This window comes from Spizellomyces punctatus (genome assembly GCF_000182565.1).
Source record: "Spizellomyces punctatus DAOM BR117 chromosome Unknown supercont1.7, whole genome shotgun sequence".
Taxonomy (NCBI): Eukaryota; Fungi; Chytridiomycota; class Chytridiomycetes; order Spizellomycetales; family Spizellomycetaceae; genus Spizellomyces; species Spizellomyces punctatus.
The window spans coordinates 309,169-333,697 of NW_015971543.1; the positions used below are offsets into that span (position 1 = coordinate 309,169).

The 24,529-nt window shown below is 48.6% G+C and overlaps 7 protein-coding genes across 7 annotated transcripts; 3 read left to right on the forward strand and 4 right to left on the reverse strand.

Moving 5' to 3' along the window:
• Positions 1–635: 635 nt before the first annotated feature.
• SPPG_04436 (uncharacterized protein) lies at positions 636–2,660 on the forward strand. The gene is made up of 2 exons (XM_016752672.1): positions 636–1,077; positions 1,139–2,660. Exons 1-2 carry the CDS (start codon positions 901–903, stop codon positions 2,558–2,560), a joined length of 1,599 nt encoding a protein of 532 aa, XP_016608134.1. The 5' UTR covers positions 636–900; the 3' UTR covers positions 2,561–2,660.
• SPPG_04437 (uncharacterized protein) lies at positions 2,537–4,498 on the reverse strand (the record flags this gene model as incomplete). The annotated part of the gene is made up of 7 exons (XM_016752673.1): positions 2,537–3,274; positions 3,336–3,492; positions 3,559–3,643; positions 3,712–3,767; positions 3,848–4,016; positions 4,115–4,283; positions 4,417–4,498. The coding sequence occupies 7 exons, from the start codon at positions 4,496–4,498 to the stop codon at positions 3,060–3,062; spliced, it is 933 nt and encodes a 310-aa protein (XP_016608135.1). The 3' UTR covers positions 2,537–3,059.
• A 1,043-nt stretch (positions 4,499–5,541) lies between these two features.
• SPPG_04438 (ATP-dependent 3'-5' DNA helicase) lies at positions 5,542–10,496 on the reverse strand. The gene is made up of 18 exons (XM_016752674.1): positions 9,741–10,496; positions 9,475–9,672; positions 9,242–9,404; positions 8,811–9,184; positions 8,663–8,750; positions 8,365–8,605; positions 8,156–8,292; positions 7,882–8,094; positions 7,660–7,816; positions 7,550–7,600; positions 7,377–7,474; positions 7,083–7,322; positions 6,863–7,016; positions 6,571–6,801; positions 6,392–6,511; positions 6,148–6,328; positions 5,934–6,064; positions 5,542–5,874 (listed from the first exon to the last, which is right to left on the reverse strand). Exons 1-18 carry the CDS (start codon positions 10,394–10,396, stop codon positions 5,777–5,779), a joined length of 3,531 nt encoding a protein of 1,176 aa, XP_016608136.1. The 5' UTR covers positions 10,397–10,496; the 3' UTR covers positions 5,542–5,776.
• Positions 10,497–10,619: 123 nt separating this feature from the next.
• SPPG_09196 (uncharacterized protein) lies at positions 10,620–12,300 on the forward strand (the record flags this gene model as incomplete). Its single annotated transcript, XM_016757353.1, has 4 exons — positions 10,620–10,952; positions 11,018–11,601; positions 11,714–11,927; positions 12,001–12,300. Exons 1-4 carry the CDS (start codon positions 10,713–10,715, stop codon positions 12,298–12,300), a joined length of 1,338 nt encoding a protein of 445 aa, XP_016608137.1. The 5' UTR covers positions 10,620–10,712.
• Positions 12,301–12,339: 39 nt separating this feature from the next.
• Positions 12,340–14,076, reverse strand: SPPG_04441 (uncharacterized protein). The gene is made up of 4 exons (XM_016752675.1): positions 13,875–14,076; positions 13,768–13,804; positions 13,563–13,704; positions 12,340–13,507 (listed from the first exon to the last, which is right to left on the reverse strand). Exons 1-4 carry the CDS (start codon positions 14,063–14,065, stop codon positions 12,489–12,491), a joined length of 1,389 nt encoding a protein of 462 aa, XP_016608138.1. The 5' UTR covers positions 14,066–14,076; the 3' UTR covers positions 12,340–12,488.
• A 123-nt stretch (positions 14,077–14,199) lies between these two features.
• SPPG_04442 (uncharacterized protein) lies at positions 14,200–18,049 on the reverse strand. The gene is made up of 7 exons (XM_016752676.1): positions 17,974–18,049; positions 17,045–17,874; positions 16,683–16,978; positions 15,855–16,616; positions 15,626–15,790; positions 15,065–15,551; positions 14,200–15,006 (listed from the first exon to the last, which is right to left on the reverse strand). Exons 2-7 carry the CDS (start codon positions 17,215–17,217, stop codon positions 14,301–14,303), a joined length of 2,589 nt encoding a protein of 862 aa, XP_016608139.1. The 5' UTR covers positions 17,218–17,874; positions 17,974–18,049; the 3' UTR covers positions 14,200–14,300.
• On the forward strand, positions 17,611–24,072 carry SPPG_04443 (uncharacterized protein). The gene is made up of 6 exons (XM_016752677.1): positions 17,611–17,919; positions 17,986–18,971; positions 19,049–19,334; positions 19,395–23,368; positions 23,432–23,566; positions 23,634–24,072. Exons 2-6 carry the CDS (start codon positions 18,363–18,365, stop codon positions 23,805–23,807), a joined length of 5,178 nt encoding a protein of 1,725 aa, XP_016608140.1. The 5' UTR covers positions 17,611–17,919; positions 17,986–18,362; the 3' UTR covers positions 23,808–24,072.
• The last annotated feature ends 457 nt before the right edge of the window (positions 24,073–24,529 follow it).

Here is a 24,529-nt window from a genome sequence, read left to right on the forward strand (position 1 = left end):
TCGACGCTATCTGCTCTTGACTTGCAGCAGCAGCAGCAGCAGCCACCCTCCATCATCTCGATGCTGCTCTGCAAGAACAAAAGCGCATCATCTTTTACATGGAACAAGAGTGTAGACTTTCAAATAACCACAGCCATGGCTGGAGTGCCCCTGCGTGACGCTGTTGACTCTTTATATCCTACAACTTTTTGCCAACTTTCAGCCATGGGCAGATTTACAACGACGGCGGCGGTTTGCCACCACAAGATTTCAAGTAGTGATTCTGGAGACAACCTGGTTAAACGGAGGACGGGCGCAGCGGCCCACGGCGATTCTATTATTTTAAACAATGCTGTACCCATTCACTGCAACTTTTGTAAACTTGCAAGCTTGACAGATAAATCAACAAAATGTTGGGACAAGAACTGACACGTAACAAGCGCTAGAGAAATGCCCACACATTGTTTCTTTTTGTTGCCAGTTAGGCCAACTTGCCTTCCCCATCCCCAGAAGGATCCAACACATCTGTCTTTTGAAATAAAAAACGACCACCACGGCGAAAGTAAAAGAAAACCAAAACAAAACTTTCTCTCTTGTCGCGTTTCGCGCAAAGGAACAAAAGAAAAAAAACCCAAAAACTTGTGCGATTTTCACAGCGAAAGGATTTTTTAGGCGGCCGCTTTTTTCTTTAGAGCTTTTGATTGTCGCACTGCACCCACTTTACAGGTTGACGTATGGAATTTTACTTTTTCTTTTCCTTGGCTTTTTTAGAACGAGGCTGAAGGGAAGACCTTTGAAAGGGGATGCGCAGCCCTTTCCCACAGGGGGTGGAAAGTTAAAGGCCCCTTGCCACGCCCGCGCGCGGACGACTGTTCATTGATTGAAATAACTCGGAAGAGCCGCCGTCGCCCTTTGGTCCCTATGGTACATGTCCACATTGAACGACAACCACGGCGGGGCAGAGCGGCGGCGGCGGTCGCTACACTTTTGTTGCTCCTCCTCGTCATAACATGGATTCCTCACGTAGTGGGAATGACGGAGCAGTGCTCTGTTTGTCCCAGCACACCAGTCTGCGAGACAGCCTGCGCGCAGAACGAGGCAAGTGCCTGGGAATTTTAAAAACCGGTACACAGCATTTATATTTACATGATTTCAACAGGTCTGCGTCTTTACGGGCTCCCATACGTGCGAAACATGCACCTCCAGTGCATGTGTAGTGATTGTAGATCCTAGTCTGTCCGCTGTTGTGCGCCTGCCAACTTCGATGACCCCAGATACCGCTATTCCTATTTCCCAAACTGCTGTCCTTCCTGTCCTTCTCCAGCCCACTGCCACTGTTCCCACACGACGACCAACGAGCATACCACTGCCCATCCTACCGCCCATCATTCCGACGGTAACAGCTGCGCCAACAGCAAGCGCGGATGCGTCGCGAAAGGTTTTCAAGGAAGAGAAGAACGGTGGGTCAACCCCAACGGGCATCATTGCCGGTTCAGTTGTAGCTGTCGCCGTGGTCGGGTTTGGAGCGCTCGCTTTCGTTAGGCGGGGGAAAAGCGCAGTGAGACCAACTTTGCGATCGTTTTGGTCAAACCGAACAAAACGGTTGCGACAGACCCTGTTTCCTCCGTCCAATGCAAGCATATTACGTGTGCCGCTCCCAGATCGGGGACATCCTGAGCCTTTTCATTCACTCACCGTTGACCCAGAGTATGTGCCTTTGGTCGCGACATCCCTATTTAATTCTTCAAGCGCACACCGGTTATCCGCCACTTCTTCCGAGCTTTCAACAGCAATCATTCAGATATCCCCAAAAAGCTCCAGTTTCACATCGCCCTTGCAACCCACACCGCCTCCCTCCTCTTATGACCCAATGCGACGGCTCTCTGTTATATCACATCAAAGAGTCCCTGTCGCGCCAGTGCTCGGATCTACCAAAACTGGTTCCCGCATCTTTCCTCATCCTTTGATTCTCTCTATTGCGGGCGACGCCGATTCGATTCCCACCTTCCCAAACATTCAGCACGATACGTCGACAGTTCCACGTCAAATCCGGGCCGTCCGATTTCGGAGCCAGGACAGCGTGATTCCCGCGCGACCGCGAAGTGCAAGCCAGTCGAGCTGCGATAGTGTGTCGTCCGATGGATCGTCAACCGCATCCTCTGTGGTATCGTCGGTCTCTTCGTCATCGTCACTGGAGGTCCCGTCTCTCGCTTTTGCAAACATGTCTTGGACTTATCCAGGGGCGGGACAAATCCCCTCACCAATGCCGACTTTACAAAGTTCAGCTAAAGTCAGTAATAGTGGCTTAGAGTCTCCGTCTCTCGGTCCTCAACTGCCTGCGACAGATACCTGGACGGGACGGAAAGGGCGAGGGCATATTAGATCTCACAGTGTGCGAATGAGCCAGCGAGATGTTAACGTTGTTATAGGAAGTGGCGACAAGATGCTGGCCAGCGGCGTGGGCAGCGGTCCCTACCCGGCAGTCCTTGGGCAAGGCTGGTCCATGACCCGAGACTTGACGGTGGACGCTGCCCATACCAGACCGCCGCCCCTTGCTCTCCATTCTGGGATAGATCCATGACTTCTTAATTCGCATGTGTACTTGTATATATGATTGTTTATAATAGATTATTACTGCGAGGTGTTGAAGATGGCAATGATGAAATTGTTTCTGGCTGGCGACACTGTCAATTCTTGCATGTTTTTGGCCATTTGAGAACACTGTAAGCAATTCTCGCATCACCTACTACGGATGTGGGACTATTAGTGCACCTATGCATATGTAACCAACGCAATTAGGTTATCGGATGCTTCCTGCAACCTCTAGCAACGAAATGGTAGCTCGAGTACTTGCTGAAAATTTGCGAGGATGCAAGGCATTGCATATTCCTCTGTGATGATATTTGGACTTTGGACCGTCTTATATTTTGCAAGGTATCCACACAACGCGTAATAAACTTTGGCGTGAACCCTAAATTCTATTTTATAAATACGGCGCAGATCCAGCAAAGGAAGGGCGCGCAGGGTATTCTAAGGGTAAACGGGTAAACCTCTACTCATCCAATCCTCCCTTTTGAACATCAAGGCATGGCACTCTGGCTACCAGTCAGCTTTGCCTGTGTGCCCTTTCCGGTTGGACTGCGTTGCATTCGGCTTCCGACAGGTGTCGTTTCCCCAGTATCGACAACGACCTTTAGTTTTTGCCACACCGTCAATACTTCAAAGCAGCTCTCAGCACATAACCATACGGTCCCAGAGAATAGAACGGATGGAACGACAAAGCGGTTTTGCAGTGCTGAATAAAGGAACAGTATGAGATGGTGAGAATTAAATCACTCCGGGATCAGAAGACTTACAATCAAATGTCTGCGTGACAATGAGCACCGCTGTGCAGCAGATGAACGTTATCGTAATGAGAATGTTATTGGCTATTCGTAAGTGCCGGAATTTTTGAGCACTGGATGCGTGAGCGCTGCTGGTGTACTCTTTTACTCCTTGTTCCACTCTGGAAAGCTGGAAATACGCGCAAGTATCAGAAGATGCTGCGTCCCTATGAGAAAACTCAATGTCCCAACGTACCGTGAGAGTGAATGTGAAGATTGCTGGAATAAGATACGCTGCGGGAAACATGGCAAGCATGCCCCAAAACACCCTGGATGCTTGTCTGTTTCCCAAATTGTCTTTAGAATCGACGGTAAAACACGCTGTGCAAGGACCTTTTGTTGAACTTACCCAGTCCTTGACACATCGTATATCCCAACAGCCGTGTTTGCGGTAGTCCAAGTGGCCTGGCAGGGAACAAACCAGAGGTGAGAACACTTTAGCAAGAGGTGAGGTTTCGCATGTTACCGGAACGTAGCTAACGTACAATTAAACCAGTGATTCCCCAACTGATCATTTGCCGGTGTCGGGCTACGGCGCAAACTTGGCTAAATCGCCAACCAGACGCTGCAATGAGCAGCCCAAGCTTGACTTGGCCACAGATGACCAGCAAGACGAGATGGGGTGTCATGGCAAGTGCGGAAGGAGCGACCGTCCTATAGATAACACGAAAATGTGCAGAATTTAGCAAAGTGTTCAATCTCATTTGGACCAAATTGACAACAAAAACCTCGATTCCAAAATATCTACTCACTTTCCATATGTGAGATTGGCGATATCAACAAGGTTCACCACGGTCGCAATCAAAAGAAGGATCGCCCGTGGATTGGGATTCGTCGACACCCGCCAGACAGCAATCATAAAGGCAAAGACCATAATCGGCCAACAACTGCCAACCAACATACTTGGACCGCCATAAGCGACTGTTTTTGCGTTGCGACGACGAGAGGAGAAAATGAAAAAGAATGGAGGAAATATGGTCAGATACAGCCAAGGAACGGGGAACAGATGACGCCACGTCAACATTGTTGTATCTTTGGAACAAAGAAATCTTACCTGCTACCAAGTCCGTCACCTTGGCCTGCGTCGCCGCTTGCACCTTTGCGATAGTTAGGCTGACTGCGGGATCGATAAACATGCTCTACAAAAACGCTTCCGTCATGAGGACCTTTGCCCAAAAACCTACACGCAGCGATCCGCTGAATCTGTCGCTTTACCTTAATGGCACCCTGCACCACCGGATCCATAAAGCACTCTGTAAAATTCGAGCAAGACATTCGCTTCCGACAAACAAAGAAAAAGTAAGGAAAATTGCCGATAACTCCTCTGGTATATCCTCGCACGGTTCGTTAAAGGATAAAATGTGAAATACGTGGAAATCAAAGAGAGGTTCCAACATGCAAAAGGGCGAGCTTTTTATGATTTTTGACCCATCTCCAGCTAGATAAATCCGGAGCACAGTATGGGCGCTTTCTAATATTGTTTTGATAAAAGACACTGCATAGGCTTTGATTTTGTCTTTCAACAGCATCGGGCGAAATGGCTTTCGGGATCTTTCTTTTTTGTTGACCGAAATCGTCTCCCTTGGCATGGAGTACTACTTTTATTTGTGTTTGTTTAATTCGCTTATTAGCAATGGTATGTGAACCCCTCATAACAAACAATGACAATTTAAATCTTGACTCGTCATACTCGCCATTTTGAGTTTGATAAACAACCAGCCATTGCCGACATACAAAATAAAAAAATATCTAACAAGGGCTAAATGTAGAATCAAACGCAAACTACACCCTCTGTTTTATCTAGGGATAATTTAGTTATTCTTAGCCAGGGTCACGACGTGTTGACCAATAGTTTGGTGTGTAAGCTGCGCCACAGATGTTATAACCCTTCTTGATTAATGGCTTGTAGGCAAAATCGAAATCCAAGCTGCACAAAGCCCATGGGGATTTTGTGTCACTCTCTGTACAATCGTCCATGACTCACAGACATTTCTTGATCATCCCATCTATAATTGGCATATGAGTCGCATCCAGAAAAAACATGGCAATTTCTTACATTCTGGAGAGGCACACATGTTAGATCATGAGCCCAACTATTCAAAATGCAACAAGTACTGACGAAAATGCCAGAAGCCACGTTCGTGACAACCAGAGTCGCAAATAAAAAAAACCAAATATTGCTTGCTTTGATCAAAAGGTTACCTGACGACCCGCGATCGCGTCCCATTCAAGTCAATCCTGTTTTTAAATTTGTCGCCCTTGGGGACACCCGAAAAACTATTGTCACGTTTGAAGAGTACCTCAAAAGATTTCCGAATGCACCAGACCCTGCCTGTTCCCCCCTCTACACAGCTTTGAGTAGTATTTTAAGTGAAAAGATTTCCGAATACACCAGACCCTCCCTGTTCCCCCCTCTACACAGCTAAGTCTCCACACATTCCTTTTAACACAATTATCGCACCAGTTTTGCTCAGTGCCTCATTGGCTTCACTACAGGCCGATCGATGGATACCTACAATTACACCACCTTTAGTAGAGATCAAACGGAGACATCCAAAGATGGCAACTTACACCCAGGACATCCTTCCAAGCAATCGCAGCTCTCCACGACTTGTCGAGCCCGAACGAGGAGATCTGAGATGTGTTTGAATGCTTTATAGGTTACACCTCCTTTCCCGGAGGCAGAGTCGTAAACAACAATTCTATGAATCAGATAATGAAAGTCAGTCAATTGAATACTGGAAGACCACGAACCCACACCACGCAAGCAAAAAGTACAACCCACCTCGGCGGTCTTGGCCTTGTCGCAGCCGGATGTTTGCATTCTGTTCTAATGTCCGTCTGTCCAGTTGTGGGTATCATAACGTACGTCGGTAATAGAGATATTAGGGCATGCGAGGCACCATGTATGCTATACTCCACGTTCAGGGTGGCGTTACGTAGAGCTTGCACTGTGTCCTCTGGGACTGTAGTGACAACAGAGTGATCAGAATAGAAAGGATATTTGATAATATGCGTCCAACTGGTACCATCGATCCAAAACCCATAGCGAGTCTTTGTGATTGGAGGGTTCTCTAATCCTTCTACCGCTTCCAATACTCGCCTCGTACGTGGGTTGATTTTGAAGTATCCGAAAACGGTTGTAACCACTTTATTGTAAGACATGATAAGTACATGCTAACCGGTACAGAACAATGGTCATCCTCACCTCTCATTTCACCATAATATGCAAAGAGCGCCTTGGTATGCCCAGATGCCTGAACGGGCGTCTTATGAGTCGTTGCAGGACGACTTTCGATCGTCTTCATAGGATCCACATTTGTGAAATCCCTGTTGGCAGTGATGAAGTCCACAGAGGTCGGGCGGACTTTACCGCATTTACGCTCGGCGTCAACCTCAAATACTAAATATGACTGGCCCTGATGTATGAAAATGGAGCCTGCAGGAAGACAGTTAACTGACAATCCAAAAAAAAGGCGAGATAAGGGAAATAATGCTACCTTCGTATAACGTGAACGGTACTCTAGATGCTTCAACTTCTTCAATTTGCTTATTTATCGTGACATCTATGACTCGGTAAACATCCTCGTCAATGCTCCTAATTTGGATTTGCCGTGATGGATGCGAAGCGTACTTGGAACATGCAAAGTACACCTGCAGAGCTTCTCGTTCAATAACCCCGTAAAGTAACGCCGCCCCTCCCTTTATCGAGGAACCAACCTCATGGATCGTATCCCATCGGAGAAACTTTGAACATAATCCTTCAATGAACTCGAAATCGCCAAAGTATTCAAAATCCCTGTTTGGGATCAGTGGCCATTCAAATGCCGCACATTGCAAATGTGTTTCAACGACGAGTTCATTCGACACTTCAACGCCTGATGATTCCAGCGTCGACGAATACAGTTCTTTTGGGTGGTTGGCGTAAAATTGATCTAGGGGATTATCGCCTTCCGCCACCTGAACTAACATCAGTATGCGAAGATCATTCAGAAATAACAATTGCCTACTCACCAAGATGGACATGGAGTCGCGCTCTCGACGTCCTGCTCGACCTGATTGTTGACGATACGACGCGAGGTTGAAAGGAAATCCCACATGCATCACGGCATCTTCAGAAAAAAAGTCCCGCCGTTTAACATGCATATTGTTAAATTGCATCACGCCTCATTTGGTACGAAACTCACCCAAGGATCCAATATCTACTCCCAGCTCAAGGGCATTGGTCGCCACAATACCTACTCGCCACAAGATAGTTAATGTCCAACTCTGATGTAAACTTGTTTGCGGCACTTACAAAGCAGCTCCCCTTGAAACATTTGTCGTTCGATTTTCCGTCGATCTTCTGGGGTATATCCACCACGGTAAGACATGACTTTATTCACAAATCCAGGGGCAACCTCGTGCAGCAATGCATGAGCCTCCCTCAAGAGAAGCTCACACATAGTTCGGACCTAATGATATCCACTGTTAGAGTCGGATACATGAAATGGTACACGATATGAAATGGTTGACCAACCTTTGCAAAGCAGATTGTTCGTACACCTCGAACCACCAGATAAGCAATCAGTTTGACAGTTTCCTCGAGCGAACTGCACCGACCCTGACCAGGTCTTCGGGGATCCTTAAGTGGCGGATTCCAGATGATGTGTAGTTTGCGCCCTCGTGGGGCGCCGTCGACGTCCACCACTCGTACGGCTGACTCGGGGAGACCAAAGAATGAAGTCATGTGCTGAAATCGGAGAATGTCACCACAACAACCTGACGAGGATAACAAAGGAAAAAAATCGTACCTCGGCGGGATTTGCAACCGTTGCGGAACAGCTGATGAACCGCACCGTATCATTACCGTATATATGACACAACCGTCGCAACCTGCGCATCACCATGGCACAGTGCGCTCCAAATGTTGCAGCATAATAATGCAACTCTGGCAATCAGACATGTTGGCGTTACAAACCCGAAGCGGTCTAAGCATGCTGCAAGTCGTCCATCTGCCTACCGTCTACGATAACGTATCGTAATCGCTCTAGCCACACCTTCCACTGTTTATGTCCCGGCAAAATAGAGACGTGCAACATATCGGGATTGGTAAAGATAACGCTAGCCTTGGCCCTAATCGCATCTCGAGTTCCATCGCGGTATGGGGTGTCCCCATCGTAGGTGTCGACATCCACCCATTGCAGATTGGTAGTGTGCGAAAGGATAGATATTAGCGAGCGCTTTTGGTCTTGCGCTAATGCCTATGCCACGATGAGGAGTAAGATTGCGTCGGCTCAAGTTGATAAAGCTCAACGCACCTTTGTCGGGAATATATATATTGCTCGCACCGTAGGATCGTTCTCAAGTGCACGGAGAACAGGTAGCTGATAAATCAGAGATTTGCCACTAATAGAAGGTGAGATATCCGCCAATCGCATTCCAAGGGGCAGACGAATAGTGACTTACCTGGATGTAGACGTGCTGACCACAACATTATGTCCCTGTTCCACGAAGTTGATGGGTTTTGCTTGGTGGGTGTATAGCCTGGTGATATTACTAGCTGCGTTTATAGCAGCTGTTAGATCCGCGGAAAGCGGCTGGTCCAGCTCTCCATACTCGGGAGACCTTGCCGAGTCGATCTGCACGGCCTCATCGCTGATTTGCTGTCGATAAAACTGCTCAGTTTTAAGTTCATCTAACAACCCCGTTAATGATGACGGGCGAAGTGGAGCTCCGTCTGTCTCAGGCTTCCCTTCGTATCCCTCTGGCCACATTTGCCCAGGTTGAACTGGTACCGCTTGCAGCGCCAGATCGCTGAGCTTCTCGATAGGATCTGTTCCCTGAAATCCCAAGTAAACAGCTGCTCGAAATCCCCATCTCTAATGGGTCTGGCGTACCTCTTCAAGGCATTTTTTCCAGTAGTTGATCAGAAATTCTCGAAAATTTCGGTTCCGTCGTTCAATGAGGACCGGTACTGAACTGCTTTTCTCCGATAACCCAATCTGTTCAGCAAGTGTTGACGTTCTCCATCCCAGGTGTTGCCCATCAGCGTCTCGAAGCCTAATATGCACGATTGGTCAATCTAAAATAATGTCCATAGGAGACAACGAACCAAATGTGAGGGTCTTGCCTTATTTTGCCAGGTAATCTGACTGGTCGAGCATCCCGAAACTCTATGACGAGCGAGTACTCCCGATACCCATTATCGTCCGGATTCAAGAGTTCGCGAACAGAAGCATCTTCAAGATCAGTTCGTCTTGCCCAATACAGCATAATGAGAGATGGAGCGACAGCTCGCATAGAACCAAGATCTGATAATTTGAGCTTGCTATATGTAAACCACTAAGTGTCACCAACCAAATTGACGAGCTTCTTTCAATTTGTGTTTGTTGATACCTTCCACTTAGTTGTTTAACCGAATCCTTCAGCCCATCGTAAGTGCAAACCATCTGCCGCTGCACAGCGCAAAACGAATGAACTGTATTCAAACATTGAAATGTCCGCTCCAACTCCCGGAGTTGGGAGGGGAGTTCGTCAGGTAACAACAACGGCGGACCTGACCTGGTAGTTCGTCTTTTCTTTGGAGCGGGGCCCGAAGACTCTACGTTCACAGTCTGAGCGGCTATTTGCTCCACCGGAGAGGCCTCTTTAACGGATTGTTCTTCAATGGATGGCGACAATTTAACATTGGGAGCCATGAATAATGCAGATGTTACAACCGAACAGCGTCGCTGATGCCCAGTGAATCCAGATCTAGTTTTCAACTTTTTCCCACAAGTACACTCAAAAAGTTTTGCTTCAACATTAACTGTATCTGTCCCAACTGGTTTATGGTGTAACTCGTTGAGACGAGGGACGTAGGGGGGAACTTGAGGGGGGGCATGAATAGTGCTAAAAGTGCTGTTGATGTGCAGCACTGTACTTTGAGAGCCCGCTACCTGGTTACTTGCTTCTACGGGTATGGTGGCAAGCACGGACTCGAGAAGGTTTGTGAGGCTTGCCTCGCGACTTCCCCTCCCCTTCCTGACAATGCGAAAGCCGTCGTCACCCATTCCTACTATTCACAAGTATTACATCAGAAGGCCCTCAGGTCCTTCAGCTAAAAAATAGGAATCGCTCGTTGGAACGTTATTGTTGGTACATGCTGTTATGCGAAGTTGCAAGTTGGGAATGCGACCTAACGGATCCATGATCAGCATTCATGTCAGCATGGCAACAACTCGTGTGACGCCAACCGAGACTTCCAAGCCGCTTACTTTACCAACCTTGTTTCCTCCGGTCGGAGGCTTTGCTGGATGACATTCATGTCCCCAGCTGACAGCAGGTGCACTCGAGGGTATATCACATTTTCCCTTTTATTTCTACCTCATGATTCCGTATACATCCTGGATAATGAGCGATGCCTCAAAGCATCCTCCAGAGATCGACATCTATGATATCATTTTGGATCGACGGGAGGTTGTATTGCGGGAGGACGAAAAAGCTGCTGGCCCTTATTCGAAATTAGAGGGTGTTGTTCGGTTGCACCTGAACGCCCCGCTGAAAGGAGTGCGGGCGCTTTCCTTCCGCTTCGTTGCTGGGGCAGTAGCTAAATGGGACAGTCCCGAGGTTAGTTGACTGGCTGACATACGGTTGAGCATGGACAGAACCTAACTTCTACTCTTTTTTATTAGCTGAATGCAAACCTTCGCGGTCCAGAGAGACTATTTGACCGGACGATTTATCTTTGGGATAAGGCGGATCCTGACGCTGCTCCATTCTTGGATGCCCAACAACACGAGTTTCGCTTCGCTCTGAAAATACCCGGCCGAATGCCGCCCTCTCTGCGCTTCCCTCAAGGTCAAGTACAATACATGCTCGTTGCTGCTATTGAATGGGAGACAACATGCTTTGGAATACCCATACCTTTCTGGTCGTGGAGATCAATCATAACAAAGAAGGAAGTGCCAGTCCGCAAGATTCCTGGCAAAGTTGAAAACGTTATACGAAGATTGAAAGATATGTCTCACCACGATGAAAAGAAGGTTCGGATCCTGTATTCGGGGGATGTGGATGAAGGTCATGAGTCAAGACCTCTGCGGCGACCCCTAGATAGCGGAAGGACGGTTTGGTCCCCCATTCCGGTGATAGATATCACGTTGCCTACACGTTTTCCTTTGACGGATCCTGTAATTCCGGTCACCGTACATACGGTGGAAGATGCCGAACTGATCGAATTGAGATGGACCCTTCGGCAGCAGGCTTTTTATCGCTTCATGTAAGAGGGAGTTCCTGACCGTCATCACTCTAGTGACCTCGCATATATGAGAACTGGAACTTATTCTCTCACCTGTCACCTAACCCTATATCTCTGTCTTCTTAAAATTAAGGTACAACATGGCCCTCAGAGGCCCCATCGATACCTCCACCCACGCCATACCACCAAAACAACGTGAAGAAGAGGAGGTCCTTCGTACAACTTATGTATATCGCCCTGAGCCGTCGGATCCTCTCAATCAACCAGCGTCGAATCGCCACGAGCTGCGAATACCGCTGCTCGACGATCCACCCGCCTCAGAAGTCGAAGCTTTGGAGGACCTTGACGTGAGTTTATTTCCACACATATTTTTCCTTACTGATAATGTACTCACACCTCATGTCCTTAATTTACCACCAGACATCCGTAATGAAATTTCAGCACGTTGTTCATATCCATGTCATTTATCGTTCAAATTCTGATAATGACGGTGAGCGATCTGAAGAGGAAGCTGAAATCGATCTTCCTATCATTTTGTACAATCCGCCAAGTGAAGATGATACGATCGGAATATCAAGCACACTGGGAAGTGGAAGTACCGATGGCACAGCCGAAAGGCTGATATCGTATGCTGCTGAACCTCCACCTGCGTATATGGACGGTTCACAGCCGCCACTGTATCCGGGAGACTCACCGGAAGGATTACGACGACGAAAGTAACAATGCGGACCGTGGTAGTTGCAATTGTAAAGAATATGCCTGTTTTACTATCTATTTTTATTGTATCTTACGTGTCTACTTAATACTAAAATATCCCTGATTTATTAATGAAAACAAATCAAAAAGCTCCATATACAAGGTTTCGATACAAAGAGAAAGAGCTACCAAAGTCCTATTTACCACAGAGACTACTCCTGGCCACTATGCTCCAATGTAGTCTTGTCTTCTACTTCTACAGATGTTTCCTTCGAATCGGCCATACTGAGCGCTGCAGCGCTCTGTTCTGCCTGCACCCTTCTGGCCTCAGGGCGTACGTGAAGGGCTAGAATCAACCCAATGACGCCTACACCAGGAACAAGCCAAATTTCACGCCCTTTCACCGTGTCTGCGCCCACGCCATTCCGAATTCCGTCCACCACAACCGAGGTCACAACTCCTAGCAGTTGTCCCACGCTCCAGAGCCCACCCGTCCCAATCGCTTCTCCAGCCTCACCATACGTAATCTCAATCCCCATCTCTAAACCAGTCGGAAGAACCGCAAAGGCGCCGAACCCGAATATAGCGGCGAAAAATAACAATCCACCCAACATTCCAGATCGCATGCAGGCGCTAAAAGCTATCAGACTGACTAGCGCAAACCCATATGCGCATTTGTACACCATCGTATGAGGCGTGGTTGCATTGTCCCCAAACTTGCTTTTAAGAAAATTTGGTGTTTTGTCAAGGATAAGAGCGGCGACAACTGATCCAAGAATGCCGCACAGGATGGTGGCAAATCCCATGTACCCCGCTTCATCTTCACTGTACCCAACTTCATCTGCAATAAATGAAAGCTCGCTGACGTACGTATTGAACACGGCAATGGCAATACCGAAAGAGGTCATTAAAATGAGGTAATTTTTGTTACGAAGAAGATTGCGTAGGGAGATAGCAAATGGAATGTTAGTTTCAGTTGCTCCCGCCTCAGCTTCGTCCGGTGATGTTCCAACAGGTTCCCGAAAGATGAAGGGAGCCAAAGGGGCTGGGATAGTTGCGACTAATGCAGAAATCAGAAGAGCAGTTGGAAGCGATGCTGGATTTGAGTTGACAACGATCGGGACCACAACAAGGGCCAAGGCAGCGCCGATTGGATTAGCAAGGGTCATGACAGCATCTGCCAGGGTCCGCTCCGTTGGGGAATAGAATGTATTGGCGATCTTGGGAGGTGCTGCAATAATATCAGTAACGTGCCATCAACCTTAGAGTCATGATAGCCTGAATACCATTGAGAATAAAGGGTTGGGAAACCGCAGCTATAGACTGTCCTACGAAGGCCACGGCATATTTTCCCGCAGGAGGTCCAACAAAACAACCAAGATATCTGATCCATGCACCAAGAAAATTCAGCCCCGTTCCGATGAGCAGCTGGAAACATTAAAAAAACATGAGACCTGACCACTACGAGACCAAGCACATTAAATTACATACTCCCCGTCGCAAGCCGTGTGTGTCCAGCACCATCGAGCTAACGATCGTTCACGTAGATGTAAGACGCAGAATCTTGCATAAGTAAGAATCTGAGCTTTACGATTTACCTCACAATTGTTACCGGCACATAAAGAGCCATAAACACCAGAGAAAACCAGGTCACCGCCGATTCTTTGGTCTCATAGTATTCCGCACTCGTCACACTAGCACCAGCAAACGTCGACCACAACCATGCATTGGAAAGGTTGAGTATGGCATAGGTTAGGACGTACGCACTCCGGAAACGGCTCGTAGTCATGCTCGTTGGGGAGTAAAGGAAAATAGCAGGTGGAGACACAAGCGGTGTATGATGGGTGTTTGCTTTCGTAAGCTTTTCACGTGATTGGTCACCGCGCACACATTACAAAGTACTGTACCCCTGTATAAACCGTTCCTGGCAGAAATGTGTTGGCGATAACTCCTTGCTTCCAACCAGCAGAGCCTCTTTATTTATACATGCTCCAAAAACTGATATTTAATTACAGATCATTAGTTCACGGCTCCGTTCCCCTAGCAATGACTTCCGTTGTTACAGTTATCTTCCCCGTGAGATCAATAACAGCACCTTCCCAGATAACTTTAGCTTCACACCCGCTTTCCACTTCCTCCTTAACCTTCTGATGAACTTGAAGAGGATCGCTGGGGATCCATACCGTCAAGGGGTCTGGACGCAAGGCAGGGTGCAGGAACTGCTTCTCGTAGTCGTCAGGACCCTCATACTTTTCAGGTTCCTCTGACGAGTTTGTTTGAGCATTCTTTTCAGCAGTCGTGTCCTTGCCAAGATCTCTCTCGCTAACAGTGTTGCGGTCCGCCCATGCTTCGTTGTCGGCATCGACGAGGTTGGCTCGGCTTTCTTTCCCGTGGAGAGTATTTGTGCCTTCGACTTCCTCCTTCCATGCCTGGTTGCTAACGAGTTCTTTTGCAACATCCGTGTTTATTGTGAGATGACGGTTGGAGGACTCATCGACGGCTGCTTTGGCAGGAACAGACACCATTAGCTTTCCAAACATGTCGGCGTACCGGTGGAATGCGACGGTGACTGCCAAGGCCAAAAAGGCTAAACCCGCCTGAACCCATGCGGTCTTAAGCAAGAAGAGACCGGCAATGACAAGTTCATGAATATACAATGCCACAAACAGTTGCTTCGCAGCAGCGTAGAGATAGAGGCCGCCTGTTTGATTTTTCGTCGTGTAAACATATCTATCCAGAGCCCCGTTAGTTGAGCCATAAACACAGCGGAGACGGACAAACTACTCACTGCATCTGGTACATGTAAGCGAGATACCAAAACCCAAAGTACATCAAACACATTATGGAAACGAGCGGCGCGATTGTCATGTACGTCACTCCAACAGTCGCAATGAAGGAATGGCTCGCCATGGGGACGCCCGATAAGTACACCAGTGGTTGGGATTGCCTCCAAATGGCCCGAGGAGTACTCGCGAGAAACCTTAGCTTCAATGGCTTCAAAATCAGGTTCGCAATCTGGAGCAATTCACCAGCTGGACCAGAAAGGGCCAAGAGAATTACGTAGTTGACGAAGAAGGTTGAAACGCCGGGGATACTGCGGGCCAGGATCTCAAAGACTGCTGTCGGATTATCGATGATGGTTTGTATCGTCTGGAAAATGGACCCAGAAATCGTGACGATCAATAGCACGTTGAAAACGAGAAAAGCATAGTATTGGTTGATCAATGTCTTTTCAACGGCTGTGTTGGTCATTTCACCAGCAAACTTGGACAAAACTGGCAAAAAAGCAGTCAGTGGTTAGCGCACGCGGATTCATGTCTTGTCTCTATATGAAAGCTTGGAGACTTACGGCGCAAAATCATGGGTAGAAAGGAGAAGAGAATGGCGACCAGAACAGTGGGGAGTATACCCTGAATGATACCCTTGACGGAAGCAGGAAGGTCATTGAAGAAACCGAGGAAAGGGAATGTTTTCGTCAACTGGTCCAAACTGGCAATACCAGCCAAGAAGGCAGCTGTAAAGGAGGCGACAGGTCACCAACGCGCGCTACACGACACGATAACAGTCGTGGTACTTACTGATGACACCCCAGAAAATCACGAGAGCAACACAGACCAGTAAAGCTATCAGGCCTCGAACTTGACGCTGATAAAACGGCATCTGCAGATTGTCCCAGATGATATCATTGGGATCGACGCAAGCTTGCTTGTCGTCCATGACTCCAGGAGTACCGTGGATGTTGGCCAATGCTGCGACGTGCGGAGCAAACAAGTCTGAGAAGACAATAAAGGCAGCAGATTCGAACTTGTCGGATCCTGTGTAGGCTACCGAACGCTTTTCCTTGAGCTGCGTTTCCAGCTCACGCATTTCCCTTATATACTCTGAAATCGAGTCAACTTTTTCCCCAAAGACAATCATCTTCTTATGCGTAGGGCGCATATTATAAATTTCAGGCGGGATCGCGTGCTCGCCACCTTCCTCCAAGTCCACAGATTGCCCATCTTTCTTCAAACTGGCAATGTGCTTTGCATAATTGACGCAGACGGTTTTGATGTACGTTGTCGAGGCTTTTTCTAGACTGTCTCGTTCTCCAACGTGCTTGTTGTGTAGCTTGCTCAGCTCCCTTACATCCCGAGTGAGGATGACATCGAGGACTTTGTTTGGTTGAATCCGTTCCAAGAGCTTCCGAAGGACCACAGGATCGCGAAGCGATCGAGGTATGTCACGAACCAAGAGAGTGTAACCGGACAAGGATGCCCGATTTTCCGGGCTAAGCAAGAATTTGTGTCGAAGTTCGGCAGCTTTATTTAAGAGTTTGAAGATGATGTACAGGATAATGGCTGACATGGCCAAAGACAATGAGCCCCAAAATGATTTTGCAGCATACTCTTCGACATTTTTCTTACCGATAAATGCCCACGTAAGAAAGAGAGTTCCCCATAATCTGGCTGTTTGGTCGTCTCCCACATTTCCAATTGTCATTTTGTTCAAACCCGGGTTTCCGGCATTGCCCGTTATATATACCGGGAACAAGATAATGGCTCCAACGAGGGCAATGACAAAAAACACTCGTAGAAGTTGGCGCATATAGAATATAACGGCCCAATTATCAGGACCAATTCGGTTGATTATAGCATCATCATCGCTTCTTGAGTGAAGTGTTAACCAGCTGTACCAGCGTTCTAACGGGGGTGATCGATTCCTAGAATGTGTTAGCAAACATGAAAAGCCAAAGCGCACTGTAGCAGCAGCAATATATGAGGCTCACTTTTCTGGAACAAGAAACGTTCTCGGGGCATATACGAGAGGATATCTCCCTCTCAGCACGATGAAGGCAGTGTAGAATGCCAAAGCGACTGCACTGTTGAAGATTACGGCCGAGATGAAGGATGACACTGAGGAAACATCCTTCACCTGGTCAGGAGGAGGAACGTCCGCCATGGCAGTAGAAAGTCCTTTTGGGGAACTGGGTAGAGGAAGTCGCGTTTACAAAGAACTTTGGGGGAAAGCAGCAATCCTCGAGTTTAAATGTTGCAACGCTGCTTTTTTCTTTTCTTCTGTGTGCGCTTGTTTTTCGTCAATCGTTTCGTCGTATTTTTTTTTTCCTTGTGCTAAAGCGTCAAAAATAAACCTAAAAAATAAAATGGAGTTTAACATCGGAGCCTCGAACGAAATGTTCGGCTTTTTGCAAATGATCGCATCATGACGTGTCAGCAGCAGAGTCAAACCAGATCGCTGGGCACACCGATCTCTCCGGGGGAGCCACAGCCGTGGAAGCTTTTTATTATTTAAGCGTTGTATTTCATATGTTCTTTGTGCCAAGTCGTGTACTGGGCGAAGAGCTACATGCCACCAGCCAGACGAGAATCGTCCTCTGCTCCCATTGCCCAAAATACCCCACGGGTTTCCCCCTAAACTACTTGGTACGCAGCAGGTCGCCGTCCGTTGTCACCTTGGAGCAACAAGCCATAGCAGATCAAAATGCCACGTGAGGACGGCTTGATTCTTGATGGCAGCTGCTGGCAACAGCTTCTTTTAGCTTTCATAATTCAGTTTTGACGCATCTTCAAGTACGGTGATTGCAAGGTGATGAAAACCCTGCAGCATCAAATGTGGCAAAGGAACACCATCGTGGTGGACACGGTTGGTCTCCGTCGACAGTTGGAACACTGGGACCGTTTCCATAATTGTACTCACTTGTAACGTTAGAAGCTATCCTACAAGAACAAGTGCATCATGTCTCCATATCCTCTTGATTCCGCTTACAAAAGCGTACATTGGAAGCTTGTACGCAGAGGGTCCTGCGCTCACCCGCTTGGGATGTCCAATTGGAACCGCGCCACAACCCAGCCTCATGTGGCTCCAATCCCCAGGATTGCTCGCTTCTCGCTTGACATTCTGATCGCGGACATTATAGTTTCCTCCTCCAACCCATCTTTCAATGCGTGCGTTGCACTGGACTGGTGTTGGAACTGTACTTGACATGGGGTAATACTTCACCTTACCTCCTAGTTCATTTCACCTGATCAATACAAGTACATTCTTTGGGTCGTGCTGCTGATTGGAAACATTAGTAGCTCGCCGCAATGGAGTCAAGAAGCTCGACGCAAGCGCACAGTCTGTCACAGAATGGCAACCATCTGGACTCTCATACAACAGCAGCAACAAACTCGGACAGAGGGTCGAGCCCCCAACAAAGGTCCGAAACGGGAGATCTGTCTGCGCGGACGGAAACCCAGTCCACAGGCTACTTTCCAGCGTCCAGTGCGTTGGGGTCCCTATTCAGCGTATCGGGTTCAGGGATTACCTCGACATCTGACTCTGCCGATCGTGAAGGAAACCTCTCTATCGTGAACAGTTCCGGTACAACCAGCTCCAGCCATTCAAAACCTCAAAGTCTGTTCACCTCTTCGGCAGGCCCGTCGAGACCAGCATCAAGACGATCTCGTGATGGATCATCGTTACATTCTGATCCATTCCGCAAGTCAGATTGGAAGGTGTTGTATGAACCAGAGTTGCCAGAAAGCAAAACGCGACCAAAAGGAACGAGGGTGATTAGATCGGATGGGAAGCCGCTTAAGGAAGGAGATCCTGTGATTGAGCTGCAGGATCCGCGGTTGGAGATACTTGACTATGCTCAAGCAGGTCGTGGTCGAAAGCGATTGATGATTCATCTTCGGCGAGTCATGTATCAGGTAAGCGCCTGCGATGGAGAATCGGATGTACTAAGCTGATCATAATCGTGTTATATTATTCTATTGGGTTTGATTAGAGCGATGATGCATCAAGTAGGTCCCCCATTGTGCGAAGCATCTTCGTATCTGGACTTCCGTTCTCGATTACTGCCACCGAACTGAAAACCTTGTTCGAGTCATTTGGAGACATTGCCAGTGTCATCAATGAGGTGCATCCACACACTGCTCAGAATGTCGGTTTTGCCTCGATCATTTATGCCGGCGACGCGCAACAAGCAGCAGCCGCAGCTAGAAGAGCGGTGGATAGCATGGATGGGCATATAGTAGAACACAAGCCTCTTCGTGTGCAATTGGATCCAGACGGTAAGTCTGCTGATTTCCAGTTCTTGCGTTGTCAAAAGGGTTGACTAAATGTCGTGGTAGGTTCCAAAAAGCGCGCTGCAATAGATGATCTATTGCGACCACCATCCGCAGCAGCACACCCTTCCTCTGGCCCGCTGGGTTCACATCCTACCCATCCTCCACCTCCACCACATCCTCCATTGCCGTACGCTACGTTTCATCCCCCGCCTCCCCCACCACCACATCGCCAGCGACCACCATATTTTTCGCGCCCCCCATCACATATGCCAGGTCTTCGACGCCCCGTTTGGGGTGCTGCACCGGAGGATAGGCATCACGATTCCCGACCTTACTCTCCACGACGTCCATATGACGACCACGAAAGACATAGCCCAAGGTATGCGGATTCTCATGGTCGTCCACGAAAACTATCGGGTGATATCCTTCCTGTCAGCACACATGGTGATCTGGCCGATCGCGACCGCTCATTACAGTTTTCTGCCACCTCAAATGATGGAACCCTTGCCAGTGCAAAATATCCCGCCCAAGACACTGCCGCGAGACGCATTGAACATCGAGATAGTGCTTCGACGGCCAACTCAAATCTCGAAACAAATGTACGGGATGTGCCACCGGCACGCTCATCGTACACCATGCAGAACTCACAATGGGAACGTGGTCGTGCACGTACTCCAGCAGACTCCGACATACGTCAAAGAGTATCTGTACGTAGCCCGCTGGGTACAGATTCTCAGCAAGGTGGCCTTACTCCTCGTTCCACTGAGGGGCTTCTGAAGGCTTCACCAGTAAGGCCACCGGAAACTCCACAAAGCCAGCAATTGAAGGAATTGCGAAGGAAGTCCAGGGATTCCTCTCCGCATGACACTTCTGGAAGCTCTCGGTTTTCTTCTTCAGCATCACACTCCGCAAGACCCACCGCAGCTTCTCCCAAACAGGCCGATTCACGTGAGCCCGGGGAAGTACTAGAGGCAAGTGGTGGAACTCCGCATCGCAATCGAACTACCAGCTCCATCCCTCTAGTCGACTCTTACCGTCCCGGGGCGACGATGGATCCTCCAACCTCACGTCGCTCTATCGTTGATACTTATCGTCCTAGTGACAGTACTACTGGCGCTCGCCGTGACAGCGAGTCACGGCATTCGGAGGGTCATCGATCTGTAGCGCTTGATTCTTATCGTCCGGGTTCAACAGATACCTACATCCCACGCACAGTTTCAAGCGCACGAGACACCTATGTGCCTCGTGATAAATCTCGGGGTATCAGAGAAAGAAGTGCAAGCCGGGGCCGCAGCCGCAGCCGTGGTCGATCGCGCAGCCTATCTCACAGTGGATCCCGCAGCAGATCCCGCAGCAGATCTCGTAGTAGATCCCGTAGTAGATCCCGTAGCCGATCTCGCAGTCGATTCCGTAGCCTGAGCAGCTCCAGGAGTCGGAGCCATGGTCGTTTCCGAGACAGAGACAGGTATCGTGCCCGCAGGGAACGTTCTTGGAGCCGCGACAGAGACGCTTCCCGTGACCGACGGCGGAGCAGCCCTCGACGAAGAAGACTACGGCCAAGCCGCAGTCGTAGTGACAGCTGTAGCCGGGATCGTCGTCATAGGAGCAACAGCTCTGGTCGACGGGCAGTCATAATAGACTCGTACAGACCAAGTCGTCCTTCGGATACTAGTCACCGAAGCAAGGAACGTATTGATCAAACATCACGCGAAGAAGTCCATTTTAAGGGAGGACCTGCATCTTCATTGGACAATGAGATCAAGAGAGAAGCGGACTTAGTCCAAGGTACGAGACTAGATGACGAACACACGGGAAATACAGCTCCCGACGTACATAATTGTGACACCGCAGCTCCCGAACTGAAAAGCTGTGAACGCGAAGAGGCACGAGTACAATCGGAGGTCGAGCACGAGAGCGTCAAGGAGGGTACTCTCGCTGATATACCAAAATATGCCATAGCTGATGGCACTATACCCAGCGAAACAAACACGCTCGACGTGCTCTTGACTGCCTTGAAAGCAAAACTGCCGGCGGCATTGGAAAGAGATGTACGGCAGCTCAAGCGAACGGAAGCCGTGGAACTATTTCTTGCAAAATTGCATGAAAGAGGCGATGTGTTTCCAATTAACGCCCTCAGCAAAGCTATGGAAGTCGGTGGTCCGGCCCAAACGCTAGAAGAGTCCCACATTATTCGTGACCGTGCTGCTTCGCAGGCAACTAATGCGGATTCAGCCGACCCGGTTGCGGCTATTGACATCACTTTGGATAAGAGAAGCCTTCTTGCCGGATTACATATCAAAAAGAAGATTCCGGCCAGTAGACCAAAATCACCTAGCATATCTCCACGATTCTCACCATTGCCAGCCTCAATTAACCGGGAGCCGGAGGTAAATACGATAGGTCCCTTGAAAAAGGAGACAGAAGCGGTTCAACATTCGAACATTACTGTGAAAGCCAAGCGTGCAAGGATTATTGATGATGAACTGGCTTCTGACCGCGAGAATCTTGTCAAAACCGGGCGAACCGAAAAGGGCAAACTCGGGAAGCAACTATCCACAGATGCCGCTAAACGTAAACACCTCGTGGACAGTAGTGATGAGGAGGATGTCGTTGGATCTATAAAGCAGACGTCACCGCGTAAGGCCATCAATAAAGCTGCTTCAGAACGAAAACGGGTCGAATATACCTCTTCTGAAGACGAGCCTGAACCACAGCCAAAACGTCAAAGAGTGGAGTATAGTAGCGATGAAGAGAACGTTGCTGAAAAGGATGCCGCCGAAGGGATGTCGGAGGAAGAGGTGCACGAACGCGAACGTAAATACGAAGAATCCACCCGGGATGAGCGACGGAAGGGGAGACAAAAGAAAGGGTTCACAGCACCGTCGGCAGAGTTGTCCACTAAAAGAGATTCAAAGATCAAGGATGTAAAACTTGATGATTATCTTAAAGCTCAGCAACGCGCCCTTAATGGCCTGCGATCCCGGGGTTCCTTCGACGACCTGTTTTCCGTACAACCATCCTCAGGTGTCCAAAGCGCAGATGAAGACGAGGTGGTCCGCGCGGAAGGCACAATAGAAGCACTTGGATTACCGGAACTGGAGCCCGCTCGCGAAGAGTCTCTTGGCCTTGAGGATGACGTTAAAGTCGACATTGAAGCGGAGGACGCTTCGGCGAAGGATAAGAAGATTAAAGGGAAGGCTCGAAGAGGGAAGGCGTCTGCCCCTCCGTGGGCAGCGGGGGCATCTGCAGCTTCGAGGCGAAAGAAACCCAAGCGCGAACGCGTTGCACAGGTTAACTCCTTCCTTCCGCAAGTACCGCCTGCTCCACCGCCCTTGGAACTTGAAAGTGACGACGACGATGACGATTTCGATGAACTGCTGCAACAACCTATTGACTGGCCGCCAGATGATGACTTTCGAGAGGAGGATATGGATGCGAGTCTTGACCTGGACGAGGCTTCTTTGCGAGAGCGCCTGGAGGCTATGGGCGAGGATGATAGACACTATCTCAAGAAGGCGCTGGAGGAGGAACAACAAAAACGGCGCCAGAAGAGAGCAGCCAAGATAGCTGCCCGCGAGGCTCGCGAAGCAAATGCTAAGGCTACCTGGAGATGCCCACCAGTACCAGCGCGAGCGCCGTCCCCTGTTGGCTATCTGCCGCCGGCTCATACCACCGGAGCAGCTCGGACGGAGGGCTTCTACAAACTTTCTGACGAAGCCAAAGCTTCGGCGGCCAAGGCTCGGAATGATGCGGCGGCTGCGGCTGCTAATGGAGCTGAAACAACCGCACCGTACTCTCTCACCGCCGCTAAGGCAGCCGCCAAGGCCGGATCTCGAGCCAATCGCATTCATCATCGACAGCTTCTGGCCGCAAATGAAAACTTGAGCGATAGCATGAAATTCAACCAGCTTAAAGGACGGAGGAAACGTCTAAAGTTTGCCAAGAGTCCTATTCATGATTGGGGCTTATTTGCAATGGAGCGAATTGATAAAAACGAGTTCGTTATTGAGTACATTGGCGAGATTGTCCGACAGAAGGTAGGTTACGTCATCATATCCTGGCGCAATTAGTATATAAACATGACTGAATCCTCTTGTTAGGTTGCGGATCACAGGGAAAAGATCTACGAAAGACAGGGAATTGGGTCGAGTTACTTGTTTCGCATTGATGGAGATCACATCATTGACGCGACTAAGCGGGGGAACATGGCAAGATTTATTAATCACAACTGTGAGGTAGGAATTTACATTCTCGACCGCAGATGTATCCGACGTTTTCCGCCATTAACCATACCATTTCCAGCCTAATTGTAGCGCCAAAGTGATAACGGTTGCTGGCAAGAAACGCATCGTAATTTATGCCAATCGAGACATTGAAGATGGCGAGGAGATTACCTATGATTATCAGTTCCCCATCGAAGAGGATAAGATTCCTTGTCTCTGTGGTGCGCCTGGATGTCGAGGAACACTCAATTGAGCCTGGCAGTGGTTGTGCCGTTCTCTGGTAGTGAATCTAGTGCAGGGCTGTTACTTTTTGGAATTTAATGCCGGGTTTGAACCCGAAGTGTATGGGGATGTTTACCCGGCCTTGTCAGTGCCAGAAGATTGCTGATACTTTCCTCCATCAACGATGTATCAGATAGAGAAGCAAATGCAAATTGAAATTGAAAATGAATATACAGGAAGGCAATCATGCTGTCTAGCAATAAAGCTATACAAGTCCTCGAAAGATTGCACACACATTACATGGCAAATGGGAAGGTCTCTGGTACATCTGGTGAAGCATCCGGGAAGTGGGCCGTCCCCGAGGTCATGGCGAGATTGCGCAAACTGAACAGAGAATACGAGGAAAAGTTTGGGTTCCGATTTGTGGTTTTTGTAATGAATTTCAGGAACGAGGAAAGACAATTAGCATTCTACTTCACCATAGGCGGCACCATTTGCGGTAGCATGGTTGTTGTATTCCTTGCTGTATGGTGTTTGACGTACAGCATATAGATACTAGGGTGCAGCTCACTCGTTCCTTCTCTCACTTTCACTGTACCATTCCCTATAGGAATACCTCACAAGTTAACGTTTCGGTATAGGAAGTCCATGGAAGAATCTTGGGATCCTGCTGATGTACAGATTGATATAATAGATATGGAGTAGTAATGCGATATATATTCCAAGTTTACATCTGCAATATTGAATGTAGGT

Coding starts and splice junctions, on each gene's coding strand:
- SPPG_04436 (XM_016752672.1), top strand. CDS start 901: ATGGTACATGTCCACATTGAACGACAACCACGGCGGGGCAGAGCGGCG. Junction 1,078..1,138: donor CAGCCTGCGCGCAGAACGAG/GCAAGTGCCTGG, acceptor TGATTTCAACAG/GTCTGCGTCTTTACGGGCTC.
- SPPG_04438 (XM_016752674.1), bottom strand. CDS start 10,396: ATGGGTGACGACGGCTTTCGCATTGTCAGGAAGGGGAGGGGAAGTCGC. Junction 8,095..8,155: donor CGGTTGCAAATCCCGCCGAG/GTACGATTTTTT, acceptor CTCCGATTTCAG/CACATGACTTCATTCTTTGG. Junction 7,323..7,376: donor GCGACTCCATGTCCATCTTG/GTGAGTAGGCAA, acceptor ATGTTAGTTCAG/GTGGCGGAAGGCGATAATCC.
- SPPG_04441 (XM_016752675.1), bottom strand. CDS start 14,065: ATGACTACGAGCCGTTTCCGGAGTGCGTACGTCCTAACCTATGCCATA. Junction 13,805..13,874: donor GTGCCGGTAACAATTGTGAG/GTAAATCGTAAA, acceptor AACGATCGTTAG/CTCGATGGTGCTGGACACAC. Junction 13,508..13,562: donor CCAACCCTTTATTCTCAATG/GTATTCAGGCTA, acceptor ATATTATTGCAG/CACCTCCCAAGATCGCCAAT.
- SPPG_04442 (XM_016752676.1), bottom strand. CDS start 17,217: ATGGCGGACGTTCCTCCTCCTGACCAGGTGAAGGATGTTTCCTCAGTG. Junction 15,552..15,625: donor TCTACCCATGATTTTGCGCC/GTAAGTCTCCAA, acceptor CTTTTTTGCCAG/TTTTGTCCAAGTTTGCTGGT. Junction 15,007..15,064: donor GCTTACATGTACCAGATGCA/GTGAGTAGTTTG, acceptor GGCTCTGGATAG/ATATGTTTACACGACGAAAA.
- SPPG_04443 (XM_016752677.1), top strand. CDS start 18,363: ATGGAGTCAAGAAGCTCGACGCAAGCGCACAGTCTGTCACAGAATGGC. Junction 18,972..19,048: donor TTCGGCGAGTCATGTATCAG/GTAAGCGCCTGC, acceptor GGGTTTGATTAG/AGCGATGATGCATCAAGTAG. Junction 23,369..23,431: donor GCGAGATTGTCCGACAGAAG/GTAGGTTACGTC, acceptor TCCTCTTGTTAG/GTTGCGGATCACAGGGAAAA.